The 26270-nt window shown below is 41.7% G+C and overlaps 1 protein-coding gene across 1 annotated transcript in view; it reads left to right on the top strand.

Annotated features, from left to right (window-relative positions):
* LOC132588907 (zinc finger FYVE domain-containing protein 26-like) overlaps window positions 1-24449 on the top strand; it is a 79547-nt gene extending 55098 nt beyond the window's left edge. Inside the window, exons 30-41 of the mRNA XM_060261367.1 lie at window positions 3265-3389; window positions 4149-4369; window positions 5934-6081; window positions 9141-9350; window positions 11068-11286; window positions 12048-12245; window positions 16040-16242; window positions 16777-16918; window positions 17986-18045; window positions 20024-20206; window positions 21872-21916; window positions 23654-24449. Of these exons, the coding sequence (XP_060117350.1) occupies window positions 3265-3389; window positions 4149-4369; window positions 5934-6081; window positions 9141-9350; window positions 11068-11286; window positions 12048-12245; window positions 16040-16242; window positions 16777-16918; window positions 17986-18045; window positions 20024-20206; window positions 21872-21916; window positions 23654-23863 (1964 nt within the window). The 3' untranslated portion in view covers window positions 23864-24449. The remainder of the gene's footprint in view (window positions 1-3264; window positions 3390-4148; window positions 4370-5933; window positions 6082-9140; window positions 9351-11067; window positions 11287-12047; window positions 12246-16039; window positions 16243-16776; window positions 16919-17985; window positions 18046-20023; window positions 20207-21871; window positions 21917-23653) is intronic.
* Window positions 24450-26270: the final 1821 nt, after the last annotated feature.

Below are 26270 nucleotides of genomic sequence, written 5' to 3'. Positions count from 1 at the left end.
CCAGAGGTCATCTTCCTTCTACCCATCCTCTTCCAGGAGAAGGAATGAGTTCAAGTTGAAGCCCGACTAACCACAACCTGTTCCAAGAGACTCCCAGGGTCATCTGAAAAAGCCATCTTTCTGACTAGTTCAGGGTCCTGAACCAGACCGTAACTTTTGGGACAAATTGTGACCCCTCTTGCCCTGTTGGGCTGAGATTACTGAGGGATTTGGGGAGGAAAGGGAAGGCTTGTGAGGGGTTGGCTTTGCAAAAGCCATTTAAAGTGAACTCGTGCAGCTTCAGCTGAGCCCTAATAAAAGCCAAATAATACCTGCTTTTGTTCAGGCTCTTCTAGATAGGTAGCCAAATCAGATTAGAAAATCTGTTTGAGTTGAATATATACTCCAAAAATACCAACAACTCACTAGCCAATACCTTCAGCAGGGTCCACACCTCCAATCATGATTGGGCCCTTATACAGGGGTATATCCAGCCTGTTTTCAACCTTTGGGGAAGCCCCAGGGTAGGTCTGTTCATAGCACAATGGAACGGCAAGGCACCATATTTTAATTTAATTTGCGATTTATACCCCGCCCTATCCTGCAAAGCGGGCTCAGGGTGGCATACAAAATTAAAACATTGCAGTAACAATAAATAAAACATCAAATTAAACACAAGTTTCTGTTCTCTGGTGGGTAACAGCTCCTTATCCTTGGGGGATTCTTTCAAGTTCATATGTACAGGCACCATCTTAACTATTTCCCCCTTTCTCAACTCCTCACAAAATTGTTCAAGGATCAAACAGAGGTTATCCTCATAGCACCCCCCCTTCAAAGTCCAAGGGGGTGTACAATCATCTACTTGTTGCCCTCTTCTTACTCAAAATGAGCCAGTTGCTTCATCACAACATTCCCCGCCTCTGCCTCACAGCTTGGAGACTGTTGAGAAGATGATCTTACCCCAAACACATTAAGTAGGTTTTGCTCAATTCACATATGGCTTCCACCACAAGGTCTTATAAACGGAGGCATTTTCAGGTATGGGCACATTCTGAAGGCCATTTTCATATCTCCTGCCCTATTTTAATGGTGCTGTAGTACTTGCTCACCCTTAAGACCCAAGGTTTAGCATACTCGTTGGTCAAAGGGCACTTAGCTGCCATATCAGCCTTCTACTCCCTTGTCAGAGACCAAACTGTCTTCTCACATCATCTGTCTAAACAGTTTTTGAAGGGATAGTTGAATATGTATCCTCTATATCCTGCTTTGGTACCGCAATGGTCCCTTTCACACAGGGGTGTAGCCAGGATTTTTTAGGTCAGGGGGCATTTTAAAAATTTGGGGGGCACTCCAATCTAAGCCCTCCAATCTAAAAAAAAAAAATCCTGGCTATGCCCTTGAGAAGTGAAGACCAGTGTTCCCTCTAAGCTGAGTTAGTGTGAGCTGGCTCACAGATTTGTAGCCTCCAGCTCACACATTTTTGTCTTAGCTCAGGAAGGATGACCCCAGAGCACACTAATTTATGCAGTAGCTCACAACTTTAATGCCAGTAGCTCACAAAGTAGAATTTTTGCTCACAAGACTCTGCAGCTTAGAGGGAACATTGGTGAAGATCTGCCACTTCTCGCTCTTTCATCCTGCTTGGCCGAGCAGGAGGGGAGAGAGAGGAAGGTGTGGCAAGCCACGACTTCCTTCTTCTTTCAGCCAGCCAGCTGTGACAAGTGTGGAGACCGCTGCCACCTCTCGCTCTCCTGTCCTGTTCAACTGAGTAGGAGGGGAGAGAGGCAGGGCCAGCAGAGTTGGGGGGCCAGCCTTGAGAAGGTCAGGGGTGAGGCCCCCCATAGCTATGGGCCTTGTTTCACAATTAATGTTGGAACCTTTTGAACCACTGGCTACCTGCCCTTTAAGCCTTCTTTCTATCAAGGTTTATTTTTTGGTGTCTGTAACCTCAGTCCAGCAAGTCAGAGAGCTAGCTGCATTGTACATCAACCCACCATTTTTGAAGCTTTTTGCTGAACAAGTAGTCCTTAAACCCAGTTGGGAATTTTTGCCCAAGGTAGTTTCTACATTCCATATGTTACAGGGCATTGTGTTACCTGTTTTCTTTCCTACACCATCATCAGACCCTGAAGGAGCACTTCACACACTAGATATTAGGAGAGCTCTACTTCTTTACCTTAAAAAAATCAAACTATTCTGGAAGCGTGTTAGTCTGCTTATTTCATATACAAAATGTAACAAGGGCAGACCAGTGACATATCAAACACTGGCCAGGTGTTTTGTTTCAGGAATTCAGACATGTTACAGACAGGCAGGGTTACCATCCTCTATGTGTTTGAGCCCACTCTACCAAACACAGGCATTTTCAGCCATTATGCTGCAAGGTGTCCTGCTGCTGGAGATCTGCCAATCAGCTACTTGGTTGTCTTTGGAGATGTTCACAAAACGCTATGCTCTGGACCAGCAGGCAAGATGTGAAGTGGAGGTTGGCAAGGCTATACTACATTCTCTGTTCAAGTGACTTATTCAGTTGAGAACCTCTCCCTATCTCCTAAGTAGCTTGAAAACATCCCAATTGGAGGATTGCACAGAAGACAAAAGATGAAAACAGGATTGCTTTTACCTGTAACTGTTGTTCATCAAGTGTTTTCCATGCAGGTACAAATCCCCCCCTTGCCTGCCCTGTTGTGGGTTCACAGAGAATATTTTTTCTTCTCATACTCATGGCAGCTCAGGTGGAACTGTGGGAGGGAGTGGCCCCATCCTTGGACCATGTGACCATCCTTTGGGCAGGAAAAGGATGTCTCACAATGGTGAGAAGGACGAATGCCCTCTAGAGGACACTTTAGCTTGGGAATATTCTTTTCCTTGGCAGGCCTGCTTAGAAACAGTCCCAATGTGTGCCTGCACAGAAAACACTCAATGAATGGGGTTGGACTAGATGACCCTAGAGGTCCTTTCCAACTCTGATTCTATGGTTACAGAGCAATCCCATTATTCAATAACGAAGTTTTTCTGTACGGCAGCACAGCTATGAAGAATTCTGGCCAGGGTAACTTAGCATTTCTAGTCCCGTCCCCCTCCCCACACACACACTTGCCAATAGAAATGTTTAAATGGCTATGTGAGGCTTTCATAAAAGATCTGATTGCAACAATTCAAACATTTTAATGCCTCATCTCTGCTTCTAGAAGTATTTGTTTCCTTATATCTTCTGCAAAAAGTCCTAAAAGCTTTTATGAAACATTCTTTTCATAAATTGTTACACTTTCTGTCATGGAACAGAGACCTCTGAACACTCAGATTACTCTGCAGTGATGCAAGTACCAAAGATAACAGAGCTAGAATGGCTTCTTTCTTTGAGCGAAGAAGAGAATGAAATTGTACGTAGTGAGTTTTATTATGAACAGGTAAGTAAATATTCTCAGCATGTGTAATGCATTATTTTACAGAAAGGTAGGACAAGGAGGTGAAAAGGACATAGGAAAGAAGAATGGAAGCACTAGGAAGAAAGAGAAAACAGGACAGGAGTTAACCAGTGGAGGATTCTGGGGTGAGAGGGAGAGATGCTTTCTAGAGTACAGTCCTAAACATGCTGCTTCAGGAATAAGGCCACTGAGTTCAATGGAACTCTCAAGTTTAGTGTACTTAGGACTGCAGCTCAAGAACTACTTAAAGTACTAGTTTTAGCCCTATCAGATTCATTTTATCACAAACAGAGCAACATGCTCAAAAGTGAACTTTTTGACACCTGTCCTTTTACTCTATGGTCTGCTGTGACCTCTCAAATCATGTCCATGAGGGTTAATAGACCTGTTAAGTGCATCATGGGAAATAAAACAGAGGTTTGCTGTTGGAGTTAAATGGTGGGAAAAAACCCCTCTTTTTGCACTGGCTAATTTGCCATATTTTAAACTTATTTTATTTCATTTATGCCTCCAACTTTCTCTCTAGTGCAGCAGACCCAAACATAGGGTCCATGGGATCCAAGCTTCCCAGAATTTAAAGGAGGGAAATTAAATCTCCATTTGTATTTCCTGGAATGTTTAGTAAATAGTATATTTTTATCTGTTTGTGCTTGTTTCTAACTGAGGTAGGGTTACCCTCTCCTAGCCTTTGATTAGCTTACCTGCTGTTATCTATCTCTCTTTTTCTCTTCTGATATTCAGGCTCCCAGTGCTTCGTTGTGCATTGCCATTTTCAATCTGCACTCAGATGTCATAGCTTGTGGTCACCAGCTGATTGAGCATTGTTGTAAACTGTCCCGAGGTCTAACAAACCCTGAAGTGGATGCTGGGCTCCTCACGGATATCATGAAGCAGCTGCTGTTCAGTGCCAAAATGATGTTTGTAAAAGCTGGAAGGAGCCAAGCTTTAGCTCTTTGCGATAGGTAAAATTGGCATTGATTTGTTTGCTTGCTTTGTTTTTAAAAAAACTGATAAGAATATAGATTTCTTTCTCTGAAGATAAACTCTAGTTTATAGCTTTTCAAATGCTATTATCCCACAAAACTAACCGTGAATGTATCTATAGAAGTAGAATGTTAGGGCTGGATCCAAAGTACTTGGGGCGCAGAGCTCTACTTTTGGAATGGAACTTTGTTCCTTCTGCTGGTGAAAAGCAAGGCTCCTGGACTTGTCCAGGGAGCATTTTGCGGCATGGGGCAGGGAGTGGGGCATGGGGAGCTGGAGGTGCCTCTCCTCTTTTCCTCATTGTCCAACATGCTGGCCCTTCTGGGCTGGCTTGTGCAGTAATGGCTCCAGTTCCAATCATGGACAGTGCTGGGAGCTTGGGGTGGGACTGCTCAGGTGGACCAGAAGGAGAAGCGTCCCTCTTTGGTTTGCCTGAGTCCCACCATGGATCATGCACTCAGTTGTCTTTACTTCCCGACCCTTCCTTAATTTGTGGGACTTGAGGGGTGTTTTTGTTGGTTGGATGGCTTGTATCAGGGGTGGCCAAACTTGCTTAATGTAAGAGCCACATAAAGTAAATGTCAGAAGTTTGAGAGCCACAAGACAAGAACAGATGTTTGAGAGGAAGGAAAATAGATGGGGGAGGTGGAGGTGGAAAGAAAGCAGCTTTAACTTTAAATGCCTTCTCCAATCTGGCCAATGGGGCAGTGGGGGCTTTGAGAGTCACACAATATGTGTGAAAGAGCCACATGTGGTTCCTGAGCCACAGTTTGGCCACCCCTGGCTTGTATGTTTCCATCATAACTTTGTGGTATATGGTTTGGGCAGGAGGCCAGATACATGGGGTGAGGAGGCAGTGCCTGTGTGCTCATGTCCCCCCACTTTCAGGACCCTCTTAAGGGCTATTGGGGGTGGAGTTATTTGGGGGCATGCCCAGCTCGGGCTGTTGTCCATCTTCACTCCTAGAAGACAGGGGAACCATACAGTGGTTTGCAACCATGTGGAATCCCAAGGTCTGCCATCTCATGTGGTTTCTCCCAGCAGGTGGTCTGGGAGTGTTGCCTTTGCATGACAGGTGAATCCCCTGCATGGATCTATCATGCCTTACCAATGCTGCTCCAGTAGCTGTTGTTAATAAAGTTATGACTTTAATTAACTCCAGCATCGTGTTGGTATTCCATTATTTTCCTCTTGCTGCCTCCCAGCTTTCCTTTTGCCCCTGCATCTGCAAATGAGCTTTGGCTTCAGTTCTGTAGTAGAAAACATATGCATGCTTGCAAATAAATCCTTTTGAATAGTAGGACTATGAATACATAGCCTTGGTCATCACAAATTTTGAAGTTTCAGATATTTGACTTAGTTTTGTACAATAAATGCTGCTTTATGGACAGCTGGTTCTACTAGAGCAAATTCTGGATACCTGTGTCTTCTCTGCTGGAGGGTGAGGAATGTTGTATCAGGGACTGAACAACATTTACATAGGAGCTATGCTGAATTTGCACAGTAACATTTTCATCTACCTTGTTTGAATGCCCTCAACAGTTACATCAGCAAAGTGGATGTGTTGACTATTTTGGTGACTGCTGCATATCGTCACATACCATCTCTGGATCAGATTCTGCAGCCTGCAGCAGTTACAAGGCTACGGAATCAACTTTTGGAAGCAGAATACTATCAACTCGCTGTAGAGGTAAATTCATATGGAGAGCTGTGACTATGGAAAACTGGTTCACACCTGTGGGTAACTTCAAATATTATTATTTTGGATATTCTCACTTTGTAGACCAGGAGTGGCCAAACTTGCTTAACATAAAAGCCACATAGAATAAATGTCAGATGTTTGGGAGCCACAAGATAGGAAGGAGGGAAGAAAGAAGATGGGGAGGGGGAAAGAAAGCAACTTTAAATGCATTCTCCAAGCTATCTGCTGGCTTGCCTTTAAGAAGTGATATAAAGAGACAGATGCCTTTTGTAAGCCAGCTGATGGGGCGGTGCAGGCTTCCAAGAGCCACACAATGTGTATGATAGAGCCACATGTGACTCCCAAGCCACAGTCTGGCCACCCCTGATGTAGACTGTCATGTTTTAAGTGGATTGTGTCACCCACCCTGTGACTTACACAACCTTGAAAGCAAGTGCTTAGGTATAGTGCAATTAATGGGGTATTAATCAATTAATGTTGCAGCCAATCATCAGTAGGAGCTAACTGTAACTGGTGGATTATGACTGAAATACCAATTCTTTTTGAGTTGGAATGGGGAATGAAAGGGTGGCCTACCAAAAGTGAATAGTTGTTTGTAAGTTGTATATTGTAAAGTATATTGTGTCTTTTCAATATGCATTGGATCAGATAATATAGCAATGTTAGATCAAACTTAACTTTTAATCAGTGATCTATCTATAATGGATTGGCAGTCCTATAGAAAACCCATTGAATTGTGGAAGGACTATGTTGATCACTCTTTGTCTGTTTCCCTACTTTAGTGGTCCATTAACTGTCTGACACCCAAAATAATTATGGCATATACTGTGTGAATTTTAGAGAAATAGTGCTTGTTCTCAGGGAAGAAACATGTAAATGTCCTGAAATTTTGATTAAAGGAAACTATTCTCCCTTTTTCCCCTGAAAAAGTTTTTCCTAGCTAGTCTGCAATTGTTCCCTTTTCCCCATCATGAGGAAACAGAATCATAAAGTTGGATCTACAGGGTCATCTAGTCCAAACCCTTGCACAATGCAGTAACTTCACAAATGCCTCTCCCCCACATACAAACATCCCCAGTGACCCTTGCTCCATTTCCAGAAAAAGATATTGGAAGGAGAAGATATTGGATTTATATCCCACTCTATAATCTGTGAAGAGCCCCGTGGTGCAGAGTGTTAAAGCTGCAGTACTGCAGTCCTAAGCTCTGCTCACGACCTGAGTTCGATCTCTGGTGGAAGCTGGGTTTTCAGGTAGCTGGCTTGAGGTTGACTCAGCCTTCCATTCTTCTGAGGTCAGTAAAATGAGTACCCTGCTTGCTGGGGGGAAAGCATAGATGACTGGGGAAGGCAATGGCAAATCATCCCGTAAAAAGTCTGCCATGAAAACATTGTGAAAGCAACGTCACACTAGAGTTGGAAATGACTGGTGCTTGCACAGGGGACCTTTCCTTTCCTATACTCTGAATTTCAGAGTCTGAGTGGTCACAATCTCCTTTACCTTCCCTCTCCCCACAACAGACACCCTGTGAGGTGGGGCTGAGAGAGCTCTTTCAAGGACAACTCCTATGAGAGCTATGGCTGACCCCAGGCCATTCCAGGAGTTGCAAGTGGAGGAGTGGGGAATTAAACCTGGTTCTCACAGATGAGCGTCCATGCGCTTAACCACTATACCAAATTGGTAAAAACCTCCATGATCCCTTGCCAAATTGGCTGACTGACCTCAAAGTATTAATCAGCATTTTCCTGGGCGTGTAAAGAAAGGGCCATGAGAACTTAAGCATTGATGCAACTCTTCTTGCCCTCCTTCTCATGATCTGTGTAATTCACAGAATCAGTATTGCTGTCATCTAGCCTCTGTTTAAAAATCTCCAAGGAAGGAGAGCCCACCACCTTGCAAGGAAGCTGATTGAACTTCAACCTATTGGTTCTGGTCTGACCTTCTGGGGGATCAGAAAACAATTCTGCACCACCTTCTATATGGCAGTCCTTCAAGTACTTGAAGATGGTGATGATATCACCTCTCAGTCATCTCCTCTCCAGGCTAAACATACCCATCTCCTTCAGACTTTCCTCATAGGAGTTGGTCTCCAGACCTCTTACCATCTTCATTGCCCTCCTTTGGACATGTTCCAGCTTGTCTATATCTTTTTTAAATTGTGGTGCCCAAAACTGAACATAGTGCTCTAGGTGAGGTCTAACCAGAGCAGAGTAAAGTGATGCAGCCCAAAATCGCATTGGCCTTTTAAGATACCACATCACTCTCATCACACTGCTGACTCAAGTTCAGTGTATGGTCCAGTAAGACCCCTAGATCCCTTTTGCACATACTACTGCCAAGACAAGTCTCCCCCATCCTATAATTATGCATTGGATTCTTCTTTCCTAAATGCAGAAGTTTACATTTATCCTTGTTAAAATTCATTTTATTTGTTTTCCAGCCTGTCAAGATCATCCTGTATCCTGTCTCTGTCTTCTACTGTATTTGCAACCCCTCCCAATTTAGTATCATCTGCAAATTTAATAAGCATTCCCTCTATTCCTTCATCCAAATCATTTAAAAAGATGTTGAACAAAACAGGCCCCAGGACAGATCCTTGAGGCACTCCACTTGTCACTCTTCTCCAGAAGTATGAGTAACCTTTCACAAGCACTCTTTAAGTGTGATCTGTCAACCAGTTACAGATCCACCTAACAATAACAGTATTCCAACCTCATTTTACCAATTTGTCAACAAGAATATTATGTGAAACTTATCAAAAGCCTTACAAGTCTGATTTGAAAATTTTGGGAGTGTGAGGGTTAGAATGTCTTTTTTGTCAATCTGAAGAAAGATCTGGCCACCAGTACAGCAGTGCTAGCATGATGTATGAAGAATTAGTTTTCTCTAAAATATGAAGTACAAACTTTCAGTATATATTGTTGCAGGAAATACTTCCAAAATACTGTTGTACATCTACATATTCATCCTTCAGAAAAAGAAGGCAGCCCTATAAGACTAAAGGGAAGATATTTGGTATCTGTTTTCAGTACTGTACCATGGTTTTTAGGTTTCTACAAAGACTGGACTAGATCCTGCTGGCGCATGGCATGCATGGGGCATGGCTTGTCTTAAAGCAGGCAATCTAACCGCTGCCAGAGAGAAATTCAGCAGATGCCTAAAGCCGCCACGAGATTTGAATCAGCTAAATCTGAGCACAAGACTGGTCCAAGATGTCATCCAGTACCTGGAGTCCACAGTGAAGCCTATTCTCTCTGTGGTAAGAAATTCAAACTTCCCTCCATCAACCCTGGTGGTCTCTTGCACTGAGGCCTCTGAACTGTGGTCCTGACCACATGGAAAAGCAGTCCATGCATCTACAATACTGTCCTTCTGCACCTGTTGTGAATCCAGACTGGAAAAACATTAGCCTAACTGAATGATCAGAAGCTATAGATAGCCACCTTTTCACAGCGTCAATAATTCCTCTGTGTGTTTAAATATGGTTAGTAGAAGTTACTTGAGTCTCCTCTTAAGTGTATTTGTTTTTTTTAGAATCACATTTAGATTTCTTTTTTCTCTTTAAAAAAATTATAATATAAATTTTATTAAACTAGAAACACCTTAGTTTTCTTCTTTTCCCCAAAAAAGCTCAGGGAGGCATACGTGGGAAATCTGTTTTAACAGTTTCCTCCAAATGTAGATGCTCTGCAAATAGTTAACATGGAGCATCTTTACAGAAATCTTGGCACTGAGGTCATCCTGCCCTGCAGGCCAGTTGTGTTGGTACAATCTTTGGCAAAACTCTTATGGATTTTAATGGGGCTGGATTGGTTGGTGATTCAACCTGATTAAACTAATAGCTTCAATCCTACATGTAAGGTAAAGGATTGTCAGTGTTCCCCCTCCCAATGCAGACAGAGCTTTACTGTTGACACTATCCTGGAGGATCTCTTAACTCCTCTGGGGACAGGATTTCATGGGGGGAGGCATGTTGGAGGTGAGATCAGTGCAGTGGGGAGCCCTTCCACTCAAGGAAAGCTTAGGAAGAATTCAAGGCAGGTGTATGATATGACAAGTTGTAACGTCTTTAAAATGTTAGATACTGAATCAGTTGTTAAAGCCATACAAAGATGGCCTGTATACAGCCAAACTTTAAGTACCTTTCATTTTTTTTTAAAAAAAGTGGGGGGTGGCAATTTCTACTGATTCTCCACTCCCACTGAGCCCCTAAAATCAGCAGACCTTTAAGAATAGCATAAAGGGGAAGGGTCTGCAGTGGGAGTGGAAAACTGATGGAAAATCATTGCCCTCTCTTACGAAAACTTGAATGTCCAGAGTTTTCAAACTCAGTAGACATAGGACAACATTGTTATCATCCCGAGCAGTGTCAAAAGTCTCACTTTGGCGTTTGTCACCTCAAATCCTCAGTGAGAACTATTTGCTTTATGTCTTCGGCTGTGTAATGTAATGGAGAAGTAAAGAGATGAAAGAAATCGGAATAAATATGACTTTGATATGGAGCAAAACACCAGTTTGAATGTACTCAGGCATGTAATGTTTAAACAAGGTCCTGTTGAATCCTGACACACAAAAAGGGTGGCTATTCAAACCAGCTGTAAAAATTCCAATTTCTCTATTGAAGAACCTGCTGCAGTGCTTGCTGTACATTCACCCACAGAGCTCCTGTAAATACCCAACAATGTCTAGATACTGGTTGTAACTTGCTACTTGTAAATAACACTGTCACCATGATTGATTTAACATGATAGTGATAATGTCATGTTATCTGCATTGATATAGTATAGACTTGAAATTTTGCAACATAGCACTTTCCTTGCCTGTGTTCATTTGCTCTACATTTGAGAACCTGGGGTCTTATTTGATGGTAGATGTTGCCCATATACTAGAAATTGGGCTGTGAAGGATAGTCTGTCTCCCTCATTTTTAGATAGCATTCTTTTGTTATCTGCCTTTTCTTGTCTGCCTTAATAAAGCAGGATGATGACTACTTTGCCACATTGAGGGAACTGGAAACAGTGCTGCGGACACGAAGTCTGTGTCTGGAAATGATACCTGAGGGGAAGATCCAGCATAACAGCTACTATCAAGAGTGCCTTTTTTATTTACACAACTATGGCACCAATCTAGCAATCATTAGCTTTTATATGAGGCATGGCTGCATGCGGGAAGCACTGCTACACTTGTTAAACAAGGTGAGTCATGCAGCTTGTTATGCCTGCTGTCTGGCAGCATGTATTTTTTTAAAAAAATTATTTAGTAGGCTTATATTCCGCCCTTTCCCATAAAAAGGCTCAGGGTGGATCACAACATACAGTATAATAACAGTAAAAACCTACAATTCAGAGTTAAAACAATAGATTAAAATTAAACAAGAAACAATAAATACAATGCACCACAGGTGGGAAGGGCACATCATATAGGATAAGCAATTATAGGCCCAGATTAAATGATGGTAGTAATAGCAGGATAGAACTGTTGTAAGACATGTCACTACAAGGGAGGCCAACTGATGGAATAATAGCTGGAATAGGCTGCCTGCTGCCTCGGCCAAAAGCCCGGGATAGCTCTGTCTTGCAGGCCCTACAAAATGGCAGTAGCTCAGGTAGGGCCCGGATCTCCATAGGGAGCTGATTCCACCAGGCAGGGGCCAGTGCTGAAAAGGCCCTGGTCCTGGTGAAGGCAAGTCAGTTGTCCTTTGGGCCAGAGGTGGTCAGGAGGTGTTGTGTAGCCGATCCCAATGATCTCTGGGGCATATATGGTCAGCAGACTGCTTGAGGAGTATCTCTAAGGACTAGTCCAGTTGCTGACCTTTGACTGCATAACCCCTTGCATTACATTGGGGGTGAGTTTTTGTTTTTGCCATCTGTAGGCGTTCCCCAGATGCTAGCAGCACTGTATAGCTATATGTAGTATGCAACTTTCTAAATGTTTTTTCCCCTCTCTACTGTTCTAGGAGAGTCCACAGGAAGTGTTCATTGAAGGGATCTTTGTCCCAAGCTATAAAAGTGGAAAACTTCACATGCTGGAGAATTTGCTGGAAACTATTGATCCAGGCCTAGACAGCTGGGGCATTTACCTCATTGCAGCTTGCAAGCACTTGCAGAAGAAGAACTATTTCCATATTCTATATGAATTGCAGCAGTTTATGAAGGTCCAAGTCTGGAGCTGATATGCTTGTTTTGTTATAATATTGAACATTATACTTAATTACAGTAGTTCATGGAGTTTTGAATTTGGTTCCAGGCAAAGTTAGTTTCCCCAAAAAACTCTTTGTTTTCAAATGAATATAAATACAATGTAGTATTCTTATTTGTTTGACAGAATTTTCTGAAACTTTTATTGTGTGTTTTCTTAAAAAAAGGCTCCCAGATAGCTTGGAAATAGGTATTAGCTAAAAATAATGGGTTGGATTAGAGTCTTTGATGAATATAAAGGATTTTTACTGTCCTACCCTTCCAGTAATATAAATCATAATTTAAATCAGTTTCAAGTTAGCCTCTCCCTTGCTAAATTCAAAACTAATGTGGGCCACCTGATGTCCAGAAGTGCAGGGGGGCTTTATAACAGTGCTCTCGAACCTTCACAAGCCTTCAGGTACTTTTTTGTAGGAATTGTGAGAGATGGTGTGGCAAGTCACAAGATATTGGGAGATTCTAGGTCAAGAATCATTTTATGATACAGGCAGCTGTCTCAGAATGGGCACTCTTCCTTTTGCAGATGTAAAATGCCTCCTGGTTTCTTTGGAAGAACCTGCAGCACAGATGAGGTGGAAGCCAAGGTTGGCATTCTGCTTTGGAAAGAGATGCTCTTTGGTTTTAGTTTTCGAAGGAAGGGAAGGATTTGCTCCTTGTGTAACCACAGGGAAAAGTTTTTAATTCCAGAGACACAAGAAAATAGCTGTATTTGGGGATGCACAACTCTTGACATTCCTTCCTAAGAAAAGCTCTGAACTTTGTTAGCCAACCAGCTGATAGGGAGCTATTTTCATGTTTTGCTCAGAATTGTCTGAATTTTATCCCCAAGGCTCAAGAAGCAAGTGGATACCAGAAAACACAAGGGGGAACCAGCAAGGACTTGAGGGAGGCATCTAATTTTCTCCTCCTCCACTGTTCCCTCATTCCCTTTCCTGAAAGCCCTCACAGCTTCTCCCCTTTTCTGCCTTCCTGCTTTCCTTTTAAGGACCCTAACCTCCTGGTGCAGCCTGAAGATATCATGGAATCACAGTAGATCTCCCAACTGGTGTGAGAGCCAGTTTGGTGTAGTGGTTAAATGAACAGACTCTTATCTGGGAGAACCAGGTTTGGTTCCCCACTCCTCCACTTGCAGCTGCTGATGTGACCTTGAGTCAGTCACAAGTTCTTGCAGAGGTGTTCTCCTCAAGAACAGTTTTTGTCAGCTCTCTCAGCCGCACCTATCTTACAGGTGTCTGTTGTAGGGAGGGGAACAGAAAGGAGATTGTAAACTGCTCTGAGACTCCTTTGGGTATAAATTTAATCTTTTCTTCTTCAGCTACAGAGATCAGTTTCCCTTAGGGCTGTCAGCTCCAGGTTAGGAAATCTCTGGGTGTGGAGCCTTGGAAAGATAACATTTGGGGAGGGAAGCAATCTCAGGGTATAATGCCATAGAATCCACCCTCCAAAGCAGCCATTTTCTCCAAGGGGACTGATCTATCATTTGGAGATCAGTTGTAATTCCATGTGATCTCCAATCCTCTCAGAGGTTTGCAACTTTAGTTCCCCTGGAGTAAATGGCTGTTTAGGTGGATGAATATGGCATTTATACCCTTTTGAGGTTCCTCCCCTCCTCAAACCCCACTTTCTCCAGGAATCAGCCCCCAAATCTCCAGGAATTTCCAAACCTGGAGTAGACACCCCTATGTCCTTTCCTCCCAATAGCCAGCCTACCTTTATTTGTCCTTCTGTCTTGAGCTTCCCCTGTTCCAGCAGCCTCTACCTAGGAAAGATGTGACCTAGTTTTGTGGTGCTGGCCACTGGGCCAGGCCCATATGACTTCTGGGGTAGCACCTCAGTTTCTCCTATATCTCCTTCCCCACACTATGTCCTTTCCCCCCATACTCTCTCCCCTTTACCTGCCTCATTCTCTCCTCCTTAACCATTCACCAACCTACCTTTTATCTTCCTTCACATCATTTATTTGCTTCATTTTTATCCCACCTTTCCCCAAAGTAGCTTTCATTATTCTCATCTACTCTCCTTTTTATCCACACAACAACCCTGTGAGGTAGGTTAGGATGAAAGTGTGCGACTGGTCCAAAATCACCTAGTGAGCTTCTACAGCAAGATGAGTATTCAAATCTGGGTCTCCTAGATGCTACTCTGAAGCTCTAACTGCTACACCACACTGGCTTTCATAGGGTGATTGCTACTGACAGCAGCAAACATCAAGGTCTGATTGAGTCATACAAATCGAGTGGTATCTGGTAACCCAGAGGTTGCTTCCAGCCTGGCCTAGGGTTGCCAGCTTCCAGATGGGACCTAGAGATCTCCCAGAATTACAACTGAGCTCCAGACAACAGAGATATTTACCTCCTGGAGAAAATGACTGCTTTGGAACATGGTCTCTACAGCATTATATTTGGCTGAAGCCTCTCCCCTCCCCAAACCCAGCCCTCCTTAGTCTCCACCACAAGCTCTCCAGAATTTCCCAACCCAGAGCTGACAACCCTAGTTAGGACTGGAACCTACGAGTCTGACCTCTCCCCATCCCTTTTTACTCACAAGCTGCAATCACACACACTAAATAATGCACTTTCAATCCACTTTCATTGCATTTTCCAACTGGATTGTACTGTGAACAGGCAAAATCCAGTTGGAAAGTGCATTGGAAGTGGATTGAAAGTGCATTATGTAGTGTGTGTGACTGCAGCCACAGAATTTAGTCTGAAATATTGTGGTTGCCTAGCAACCATCACTGAAGGAATCTGTTGCTAAAGCTACTGATGCTCCTTTTATCATTTTCAGGCTTTTGAATTTATTTGGTTAGTAGGCTTATATTCCACCCTTTCCCGTAAATGGGCTCAGGGCAGATCACAAAGTACAGTAATAACAATAAAAATCTACAATTCAGAGTTAAAACAATACATTAAAATTAAACAAGAACAGTAAAACAAAAGCCTCCCATGTGGGTGTTTTTTAGATTTCAGATTTTTCTGCAAACCTGGGGCATTTTTCAGGTTTTTAGAACGATCCATCTTACGCATTCCAGTCACTGGATTTAAGTGTCCTCAAATTTGGCTGATTGCTATTAGAGTATAGATGTCTGCAGACACCACATTCAGGATCACTAACCTATAAGAAATCTGGCCTATAGTGGCAGCTCCCCACTCTTAGTTTAGTTTAGTGGCAGGTAGAGGTTGGAGAAGGTTCAGTTCTAATCTGCTTCTGTTTACTTGGAGGGGAGAGGAAGTCTCTAGAAAATGCAAAGTGACAGAAAAGTGGGTGAGGATCTGTTCTTTGGAAAAGATGGCAAAGTAGAAGTATTTCTGCTTTAAAAGAACCCCTGGTTTGCCTTGGCATTGCACATAGACTTGGAAGTATTCCTTTCATCTGGAGCAAACCCTTTTAAATCTAAAGGAGGGAAGGCAAGCTCCATACCTCTCTTGATCCTGAATCATCACTAAGAGTGAGCTTTAGCTGCTGGTCTGGAATGACGGGAAATGTTTATACGTAGGGGAATTTTTTACTGTACAGGTAGCTGGGGGAATTATTTTTATTATTGTTGCATTTGTAAATTAAGGGAGATGCATTGTAAAATGTAAGCAAACACCTCAGATCATTTTGTCTGTGCAGAATCTTTTGTATACTCAAATTACACACTGAAGGATTTCCTGTCTTTCAACCAGCCTTGAATGGGGTTTTAAACACTATTACATTTGACATCATAGTTTTAACGTTTATGCACATCTTCAAATAATCTGCCTTCCAGGATCAAGTCCGTGCTGCCATGACCTCTATTCGATTTTTCACTCACAAGGCAAAATCTTATACGGAACTGGGAGCCAGGCAGAAATGGCTACTGAAAGTCAAGGACCACCTCAAAGTTTACCTACAGGAAGTTTCACGGACTTCAGGAAGAAAAAAAGTCCAGTGCACTTTTCGTAAAAAAATGTCTGCGCCTGATGTGTCAAGGTAACAGCAAAACCTTGTTTGACAGTGATGTCAAATTCAACTTTTTATTGGTTGCACTAATTCTTTACAGTATCATGATAAATAAATGAGAGGTGGATTTACTTTAGGACCTCTACTATTAATCTCAATAGACAATCAGTGGAATGAATTTAGCTTAACTATTTTAAGGGTTTTGTGGCTACAGAATTCTGGATTTCTTTTCAAAATGCATACATTTGACATTTTAACAAGATGGTTCTTCTCTGGTTATCCTTAGAAATATGTATTAGACTCTGCCTTACAAAACAGTGTATGTTTGAGCTATAATAATGTGTGCCTTATGGGCTGCTTCTGTCCATTAAGTGATAAACAATCTTTATATCTAGAAAAAGGACATGAGTTCAGTTCTTAATTTTCATATAACCTCAGCTACTAGTTTTTATTATAATTGCATTCCTTCAGAAACCTTTTACATAGACAAATAATTTTGCTCAGGTTTTTATGTTAAAATATGGTTTTGTGGTGGTTAATGAAATAATTTGTTCCTAAATTTAGGCATCTCAGTACAGTTGAACTTCAAATGGAAGTAACAAAGTTCCTCCATCAGTGTGAAAAGCTGAGCGGTTTGCCTGCATCTGAGATAGCTGTGCCCACACTTTTTGGAAACAATCATATGAAAATGGAAGTTGCTTGCAAGGTACTGAATGTTACCTAAAATCCTGGCACTTTAGGCATCAAAATAGAATGCTGCTATTGTGTGTATTTTGCAGTGAAGCTATGAGGACTTGTGAAAAATTATTACAGTTAATCTCCTTTTACAAGTATACTATTTATTGTGTCGGAAGGAGGGGGGAAAGAAGCCATAGGGAGGGATTAGGGAGCTCTCAGTGCTAGTTCCAGAGAATGAAAAAGTTAAACAAAAACCTGAACTACCAGAATTACTCTTTATCATTTGCAGCTCTTAATGTAGTTTAATAAAATATGATCTCAGGTCATTTAGTTTCTACATACTTTGCAGATAAAATGCCACCAACAACTTTTTAAGGGTGATACTAGTAAACTGGTGCCAGTCTTCAGAGGATCTGTGGATCTTGCCTGATGTTAGTTATTTGCACTATTGCCGACTTTTGTGTTTCCATTAGGAGGATTCCATTTGTTATTGCTTCCTCCCAGAAAGCTAGGGTTGCAACCTGACAGCACCATCATTTAAATTTACATACCTGCTCAGCATTTCATGCAGGATTCTGACAAGACCAAATGCTTCTTCTGGGGGATGGAGGACTCTAAGAACAGCTTTTGGGGGGGGGGGCAGAGTGTGGAGTGATCAGAGGAAGAGAAATTCATTTTTCCTCCTTGTGCCCATAGAAATCTTAGTTGAATCCAAGCCATTGTATCAACTTTAAAGAACAAACCAACCAGTGCTGTGAATATCTTCTGCTCCTTGCAACAGACACGCATGCATAATATAAGGGGAACCCATCTGGAGGCTTGTTAATGTGGAAGCAGTTTAGTGCAGTGTAAAGGATTATTGTGCAGGCTGTAACTCATAGCAGTTGGAGAACTGGATGTGTCTTGCAAAGAAGGTGGGCATCCAGGACTTACTAATACATCCTGTCACCAGAGTGATTAGTTTGCCCTCAAGCCTGAAGTTTTCTTTAGAGAAAACAAAACTGTTTATGTTGAGCATCTGAATGTACCATTTGTGAACTGCCTGCATGTTACTCAGATCTTTCTCTTCTCTGTGTATTCTGAATTAATTCCCAGGTCATGTTGGAAGGCAAAAACATTGAAGAAGGCTTTGGAATTGCATTCAGAGTCCTGCAGGTATATTAAACCTAGGAAGATTCTAGATATATATACAAATTTTGTGTTTATATATAAATGCTTTGCTTTTGAAAACACCACTAAACTGATAAGGAAAGCTAATTGATGCTGAGTTCTTGCCAGGGACAGCTGTCTGTATTTTATTGATGTTGCTAATTTCCTGTTGCTCAGAGTGATTTCAAAGTCAAGAAATTAACTCGTTAAAAAAAAAATCAGTGTGGCCCATTTTACAGTAATTTTGTTTAAGACATTAATTTCTGATTCCTCGGTCAGCTTTGTTGATATCTAGTGGTTTGGAATGATGAGATAGTTGCTTATCATAAATGGTTGTTTGCCCAAAATGAAGGGAGCTGCCAAAGAGAAGCAGTGAAATTCCCTCTACCAAAATTTCTGTTCAAGAGCATTTATCCCAGAGCAGCTTTTGTTTTGTTTTGTTTCACTGCCTTTGCACTGGTTTCATTGCCTTTACACATACATACACTCCCCTGGAGACTTGCATTGTGGTGAGGATGGTGCCAGGAAACAAACCAGAATTAAGCCAACTTATCATGCAAACCCATACTTAGTTTTGAATAAGCATCTGGGAGACCCAGGTTTGAATCCTCACTCTGCCATGAAAGCTTCCTGGGTGATCTTGGGTGAGTTGCACATACTCAGCCCAACCTACCTCACGGGGTTATTGTGATGATAAAGTGGAGGAGAAGATAACAGTATAGGCCAGGAGTGGCCAAGATGTTTTTTGCCTACAACTCCCATCAGCCCCAGCCATTGGCCATGCTGGCTGGGGCTGATGGGAGTTGTAGCAAAAACATCTGGAGAGCTACCGTTGGCCACCCCTGGTATAGGCTACTTTCAGTTCCCATTGGGGAAAAATGTTAAGGTATAAATAAAGTAAATAAAATTAAGATTAACTGTGTTAATCACAATAGATTCCAGGTGGGTAGCCATGATGGTTGGAAGCAGCAGAACAAAATTTGAGTCCATACTTTGTTCTGTGATCAATCAACCAATTTCAAGCTGTGGCTTCAGATCCTAGTTTGATGTATCCTGTCTAAGCATACTTACTGGAATGGTCCACATTCAGAGGATCACCCACACTAAGATTTTATGTGACATCTAAATCAAGCCTATGTGTTAATGAACCATTTCCTCCCTCTTTTGGTTGCTTTAGCTGAAGTTTACAGAGAAAAAAACCCCTCTGTTCTGTCAGGTTATATGCTGATTTTGACTGGATAAGGACTAGTCATACAATGCATGTAATCTTAAAGGGGGAAGAAGAATGGAATTCTAGATATAAAGCAGTGGTCTCTGGAAGAAGAGTTCTGTAAGATTCCAGTAGCCAAACATTGTTAATAGGCAATGATTGGTGTTACGGTGTCCTTTACTGTAGTGTTGTCTTTCTATATGGAAGGTTAATTTTATAGGACTACACTCCACAGTGGTCATATCTTCACCAATCCTTATTCTAAGCTGGATCCTTTCTGCAGATGGAATGGGGTTCTACCCAAGGGGCATGACTTCTTTGCCTTTGCCCTCCCACTGACCCTCAAAAATGCCAATGAAACGCTGCTCCTAGGGTATGTGACCCCTTAAAAGTTCTTTTGAAGGAGCAATTGATGAAAAGCACCCTCTCTTCTGTCTTCTGATATATGCTCTAGAATTCAACTCTCAGGGTACCTCTGTCCAGTGTTCCCTCTAAGCTGCGTTAGTGTGAGCTAGCTCACAGATTTTTAGCCTCCAGCTCACACATTTTTGTCTTAGCTCAAGAAAATTGACCCCAGAGCACAATAATTTTTGCAGTAGCTCACAACTTTAATGCCAGTAGCTCACAGCTTTAATACCAGTAGCTCACAAAGTAGAATTTTTGCTCACAAGACTGCAGCTTAAAGGGAACATTGCCTCTGTCTCAGCAGTACTCAGCTAATGTTGTAGGAAGGTATTTCTGGATCTTAACAGAATATCAATTCTCTCACTCCAGGACTTTCAGTTGGAAGCTGCTGCTGTATACAATAAAGTTGCCCGACAATTGTTGAAGCGGCAGAAGTACAGTGAAATCAGGCAGCTCCTAAAATGCATTAAGGAATCAGGGGCTGCTGCTAAAAATGATGGGGATAATGTCATCCTTAACTGTCTGGATGACTTCGAAGCTTTCCCTTCTGAGGTAATTCTGCTTTTTGTGAGGCTCAATTGCACTTGCTTTCCTCCCCAGTAATCAGCATTATGCATTCAGAAAGCAGTAAACAACTACAGTAATTGTTCTGATTTTTAGTACTGATATTTTTATAGTCCCAGAACAGTATTTTCTGTGCCCTGCAAAAGGAGACGCCTAGATTATTATGAATTAGTACTTTGTGTCAGCTTTGTGGTAAACTTGAGAGCTGAGATGGGAACATATTTTCTCCTCATGTCTCTTGGGTCACTCTCTCTACCTGCTTGTGCAACAAGCCAACAAGCAGGTGAGCAAGGTGCTTCTCCACCCTGAGGCAAGGGGGGGGGGTGAATGGAATGTGTTTTGTTTGAAGGAAACTGACCTAGGTTCCCCCACTGCTTTCTGATTCACTTAGGAGCGGGGGTGGGGGGGAGAGGAGCTTTCCCTTCAGTAGTTCCCACCACCTCCTGGAATTCACCCCTCACCAATATGATGCCAGGAGGACCATCCAACAGACCTGCTTGGTAAGGTGGGCAGGGTAAGGCTCATGTTAGGAATCAAGGCAGTCACTTTCGTTTAAACAATATAAACTCTTTCTTCTGCAGTCAACATCTCTTTATACAGGTTACAGAGATTAGAGTGCAAGTTCTACGAAAGAAAATTAAAACAGATTTCAAACCTAATTTGGAAAACTAGTTTCCTGACATTTGCCCTCTTCCCCCAATTAGGGCTGGTCAGAAAGCAATTTTCTCCAGGCCAGTTTAGCTAGGGATTTTGTTTACCATCTTCTGGGAATTGAGCAGGGATCTCTGGGAGTATGGGGGAGGTGTTTTTGAATTTCCTGCATTGTGCAGGGGGCTGGACTAGATGGCCCTGGAGGTCCCTTCCAACTCTATAATTCTATGAAATGGGTGTATCTCCAGAGTTTCCTGCCAAAACACTCATGGTGTGAGAGTAAAGGAGAAACAAAGGGAGAACAGCTCTTTTCCAGTTTCCTTCCCCCTTCCCTACACAAGTGCGTAGAAAGTTTTGGCCAGTCTGAGTTCTGAAATTTCTGATTGCAGGGGCCTGCTCAAATGCAGTAGCTAATAGTCAGGTGGTATTCACATCACAGGAATTCATTATTTCCCCCACAGGATGCAAAAACATATAAATCCAGGAGTGATGAGGTTTACCCAGCCTTACTTGTCTCTGTGAGCATCAGTTCATCTCCATAAACATCAGCTCTTCCCAAGATGAAATGGCCTCTTTTCCTATCACCTGTGATAGATAAGACCCCTGATTCCGCTACTTTGTGAATAAGGAAATGATGGTGTCAAAGTTCCAAGAGCCTTGATTGGCTGATACAGGCTCAGTGACCATTCCAAACATTTAAAGGGGATTTCAGGAAATGGGCAAGACTTTGACCTGTCCATCATAGATGGCCATCAAGTTCATATTGTAGGCTTCTCCAGTTAAGGGTGGAACCTTAACTGGTTCTGATGGATCTCACAATCCATCTTCAAGAAGAGCAGCCCTAATCTTAGAACCTTACAGATCCAGAGATTGTCACAAGCAGTTTTTGAGGCAAGACTTTGAAAAAAAATGTAGATAGATTTTGATTCCTGGTAGTGGAAGCTGAATGTGCAAATTTTCAAAGTGTAAGTTTTCAACTCTGTTTTCCTTTATGGGATCCAGGAGCTGGACAATCTGATCCAGGATATGGACAGTGATGAAAACAAGGTGAGTGTAGCATTACTGGAGATAGTGACCTGTTATGGTAGAAGCAACTAATATACATCTTCCACATTTTACAGAACACTAGCCCTTTAAGTAAGAATTGCCGGGATAGGGCGATTCATCAAATGTTAATAATAATAATATTATTAAGTACTGATGCTTTTCCACCAATTTCCACACATCGATATGACATCAGCTTACAGAATACAAACATGCTTCAGTATATATCTCCTGACAGAATTTAAGTTATATAGTCCATTTCAGTCCTTTATCAAGGGAATTGGATCTGTTTGAACTGATGTGCTGTAGATCTGGCAACTTGCTGGCTTCTGAAGAGCTGCCCCACCATGATCTTATTTTCTCCCAGTGCATATTAAATAGCACTTGTCAAGGTCTACAATACAATTTATAAAACTACTTAATGTTATAAAAACCATTATAAATCTAGTACAAAAGCATAAAATCTTGGAATGAGCTATTTTTATGCAAACTCACCTTTGGAATCAGTGTAGACTATTTTAGCATCTTAAATGTGGAACACCATTACATGCTGTTCTCACCCAAAATAAAGGAAATTGCACAGGCAGGACTCAATTGGACCTATTGTGAGAATATTAGAACATAAATCTTGGATACATCATCATAATTCAGATGCTCCTCTTGTCCAACATTTATTTAAAGGTCTAGTGTTCTGTAAAATGTGGAAGATGTGTATTAGTTATTTGTACCCTTAGTTAGACTTGCATGGAAGGTTTAATTGATAAACAGACACAACTGAATATTTTTTGCAACACATTATTTATATATAATTTAAAAAATAGAAAATTGGTTTGTGTATGGTGAGGTTTGTCTTTTTTCACTCAGTATAGTTCATTACCCTGTGATCCCAGTTTGTTTATTGGAGCCACTTAGGTTGTAGCAGCCATGGGACATGCAGTGGTGTGGTCCTGCTAAAAAAAAGCAGATAAAAACACAGATAGTTATGGTAGTTTTGGCTCTTACTCAAAGCAATTGCAGTAGATGAACTTGCTCTCCCAGGAATGAACAGGGGTCCTGCCAAAGTCTGGAGGTCTCCAGCAGATTCTGTGAGACAATTATCGAATTTGTATTTTGGGTTTATATGCTTGTTTTGCAGAGGCTGCGAGCAGCTGTGAAGATCAATTTTCCTTTTGTGTGCTCTGAGCTCCACATTATTCCAAAATTGGATTCTTTTTTCTGTTAGTAAAAATAAGCCGTTGTGTATTGTGAATTCTAGTAAATGTCCTTTGTACAAGGCTGTTCACCAAAAAGAAAAAGCCACAAACTGTAATATTTGTTTTTTACAGAGGGAATGCACAGCATTATCCTACTTGTCACAGGGTGGGGGGGAGTTTAGCAGTCCTCACTGGCTAGAAAATTGTGGTGATTGTGGAAAGTCCACCTTGATCATTGGTTTGCTAGTGAGTTTCAGAAAGTTCACCTCTGCCAAGTGTCGACACATCCATAAGAAAAATTACCTTGAAAGAGCTTCTGACCAAGCGCTACAATGTGATCAGTTTGTTTCCAGACCAATCAAGGATTTGTTTTATAATTTGTCTAACAATTTTTAGTGGTTTCCCAAGTCAGCATGGCCAACAATGCAGCTATGTTTGTTGTGTATCTTTGAGCATGTCACTATCTGCTTCAGTTGTGAGGGTTTTTTAAAACTCCTCTCTGCTTAGCCACAGAAACCAGCAAATCTCTTGTCTTACTGTGTTTCAGATCCAAGCATATCTGAGATGCCACAAGCTGCGTTCTGCTTATCTGGTTGCCGTTAAGCTTGAGAACCCTAGAGCTGTGCAGTTGGTTCAGCATGTTCGGCAGTTGGCTGAGGACAGTGGGGAAGATGTGGTGCAGGCCATTTGTACCCAGTGGCTTTCAGTACATCAAGCTAAGCCAAAAAGCTGGCTTGCTCAGAGCACCAAGAAGTGACTATCAGATGAGTGGAGATTTTGTTTAATCTGTAAAAGGAAGGCTTGACATCACACTGATGAGAACAGCTTAATGGTAAATGTTAAAGCGGGTAACAACAAGGCAGAGAGGAGCTGCTCAGATGTTTCAGGTGATAGGGAAGGGACTGATTTCTAAAAAGTGCCAATTGTGTCCTAGTGACAACCAACTACCTCTACCTCAGAGTGTTCTGGCTGTGTTAAGCATGAAAAGGCAAGACTGAATTATTAGCAGTGAGAGAGACCCTTTTGTTACTATAAAGGCATTTCTTTATCTCAAGCCATTTATTTTATTAACCTGAAAACCACACCAGATAAGCTTTAATTTGGAGCCCATCTTTTTGTTTAAATATAAAGTTGTTGCAGGAAACCCATGAACAAAACATGTCTCCTTTCATCCCTTTTATGTTCAGAAACTGATATTACTGTTATTTACTGTTATTGGTTGTTCTAAACATGAATACAGTGTATGGTTTCTGAAGTACATGTTGGGAAGCAATGGGCAGCTGTGATGGTACAGAAGTTTCCTCTCTGTTGTGCTGCTGTTGGCAAAATTAACAAGATCTTATTTGGCACTGATGGAAAAGACAAAAACCCCAGCACCCCTCCATACACACACACACACACACACACCGGTCCATGGAAAAATTGTCTTCCGCAAAACCAGTCCCTGGTGCCAAAATGGTTAGGAACCACTGCCCTAGAGGTTGCTGCTAGCAGAAACTCTCAGTGAAAGCCATGCTATCCTATTATTTTCACTTAATAGCAGATGTAGTGTGGCACTCTGCATGAGCAATTCAGGCCAATAATTGTGTACCTGTTACCATGTGAGGGAAGATAGAGAGAGAATGCAAATAAAATAGTGAATACAGTGAAGTGTGGAACAGAGGCTGTCTGTCAAAGTAATAGTCTGTTTTTGCCTGCTGCCCTTCTTCTGTGTTCCTAAATTTGTTGTGAGAGTGGTGTAAGTCAAGAGTGCAATGGGGCTGGTTTAGAATAGGCTTGGCTTTAAATTTAAGTAACTGATGGTATCCAGCAGCTGTCCTCCAAACTTGATTCAAATGCTCTTTCTGATCACTAGTAAAAAAAAAAGCGTAACTGGTTACCTGAATTGTAAATGAAGCTAGAGTGCTATTAACATGAGGACAAACTAACAGATATACAGTCTGTCCATTGTGTTTCACTTCACTCCAGTACAGGCAATTTTTCGTGATTTTTTTACTCTGCATGTGTGTTGTTTTGGGCAACTTCTGTTTTTTCCTTTAACAGATCGTCGTCATGGTGTAAGCCCCCAGCCCTTCATACAATGGAAAGTTGCAGTTGTCATCACTCCCTTGGCTTTAAATGCTGTTATAGACACACACTTTGGTAAATGCCTGGCTCATTATATGTGGTGCCCATAAGTAACTAAGGATGACCACTTTTAGCTTCCGTATTTTCTTGCCCCCAGATTCTGAAGCTTATCTCATTAAGACTAACAAAAGCTGCTTTTGTTGTCTAGCTGTTAGGACAGGCTAGTCTGAGGACTGAGAAGGTGATGCACTTCTTCCATTAATAAAATACCATGTTTGTTACTTGCCTCTGTTCCCTTCTTTCCCTCAAACACACACATTCCTTTTATAGAGGGAGAAAATGGAAACCTTCTCAGCAGAAGAGTCCAGCTTGTGTGTGGCATTCCCTTTTGCACTATACTTTATGCACTTTACATTCTAAGTATTCTTTCTGTCACCAGCAGAACCTGCCCCTGGGAACTGGCTTGTATTTTCAAATACTGTAATGGGTTTGGAAGCATTTGAATGAACAAATTAGTTATGCTTCTACAAAGAGATCATGAAATTATGTGTAAAGTAAGCAAAAATAAAATAAACTTGGTCACCTCTTCGGTGTTACTTTAACTTTTAAGTGTTGGGAATTCAATCACAGTTATGTAACTTGTGTGAAAATCAAAGCATAATACTTTGCACAAAAAGAACAATGTAAACTGAGAAGTTTTATTAACATATCACCAAAATACAGAACAGTCAAGTGAAAGAAGACTTCTGTAAAACAATCACCCTCCCCAGGAATTCCTTATGTGGCCTTTTTGTCTCTTCTTTTAAAAAAGGTACATATTCCAGTAGTCTTCATAATTCTGGAGAGGGTCTGAAGTTCAAGCTTTCTTCCTTTAAAAAATTGGTCTCTCAAATACTTTCTCTGTGAGTACTGGAGCAGAAAGTTTAATACTAAGCTTCTTCCCAAGATGCCATGTGTTTTAGTAGCACTGGGCCCAGGGCTGCGTTCTGTTAGCCATTAGATGCTAAGAAGTGCCCAGACATCAAACATAAACAGCTCATCTGTCTGGGATCGGTTCTGAATTGTCCAGGAGTGAAACTGAAGTGGCCTAAACAGCT

Source organism: Heteronotia binoei, chromosome 21 (genome assembly GCF_032191835.1).
Source record: "Heteronotia binoei isolate CCM8104 ecotype False Entrance Well chromosome 21, APGP_CSIRO_Hbin_v1, whole genome shotgun sequence".
NCBI lineage: Eukaryota > Metazoa > Chordata > Lepidosauria > Squamata > Gekkonidae > Heteronotia > Heteronotia binoei.
This window is presented reverse-complemented; position numbering and strand designations above follow the sequence as displayed.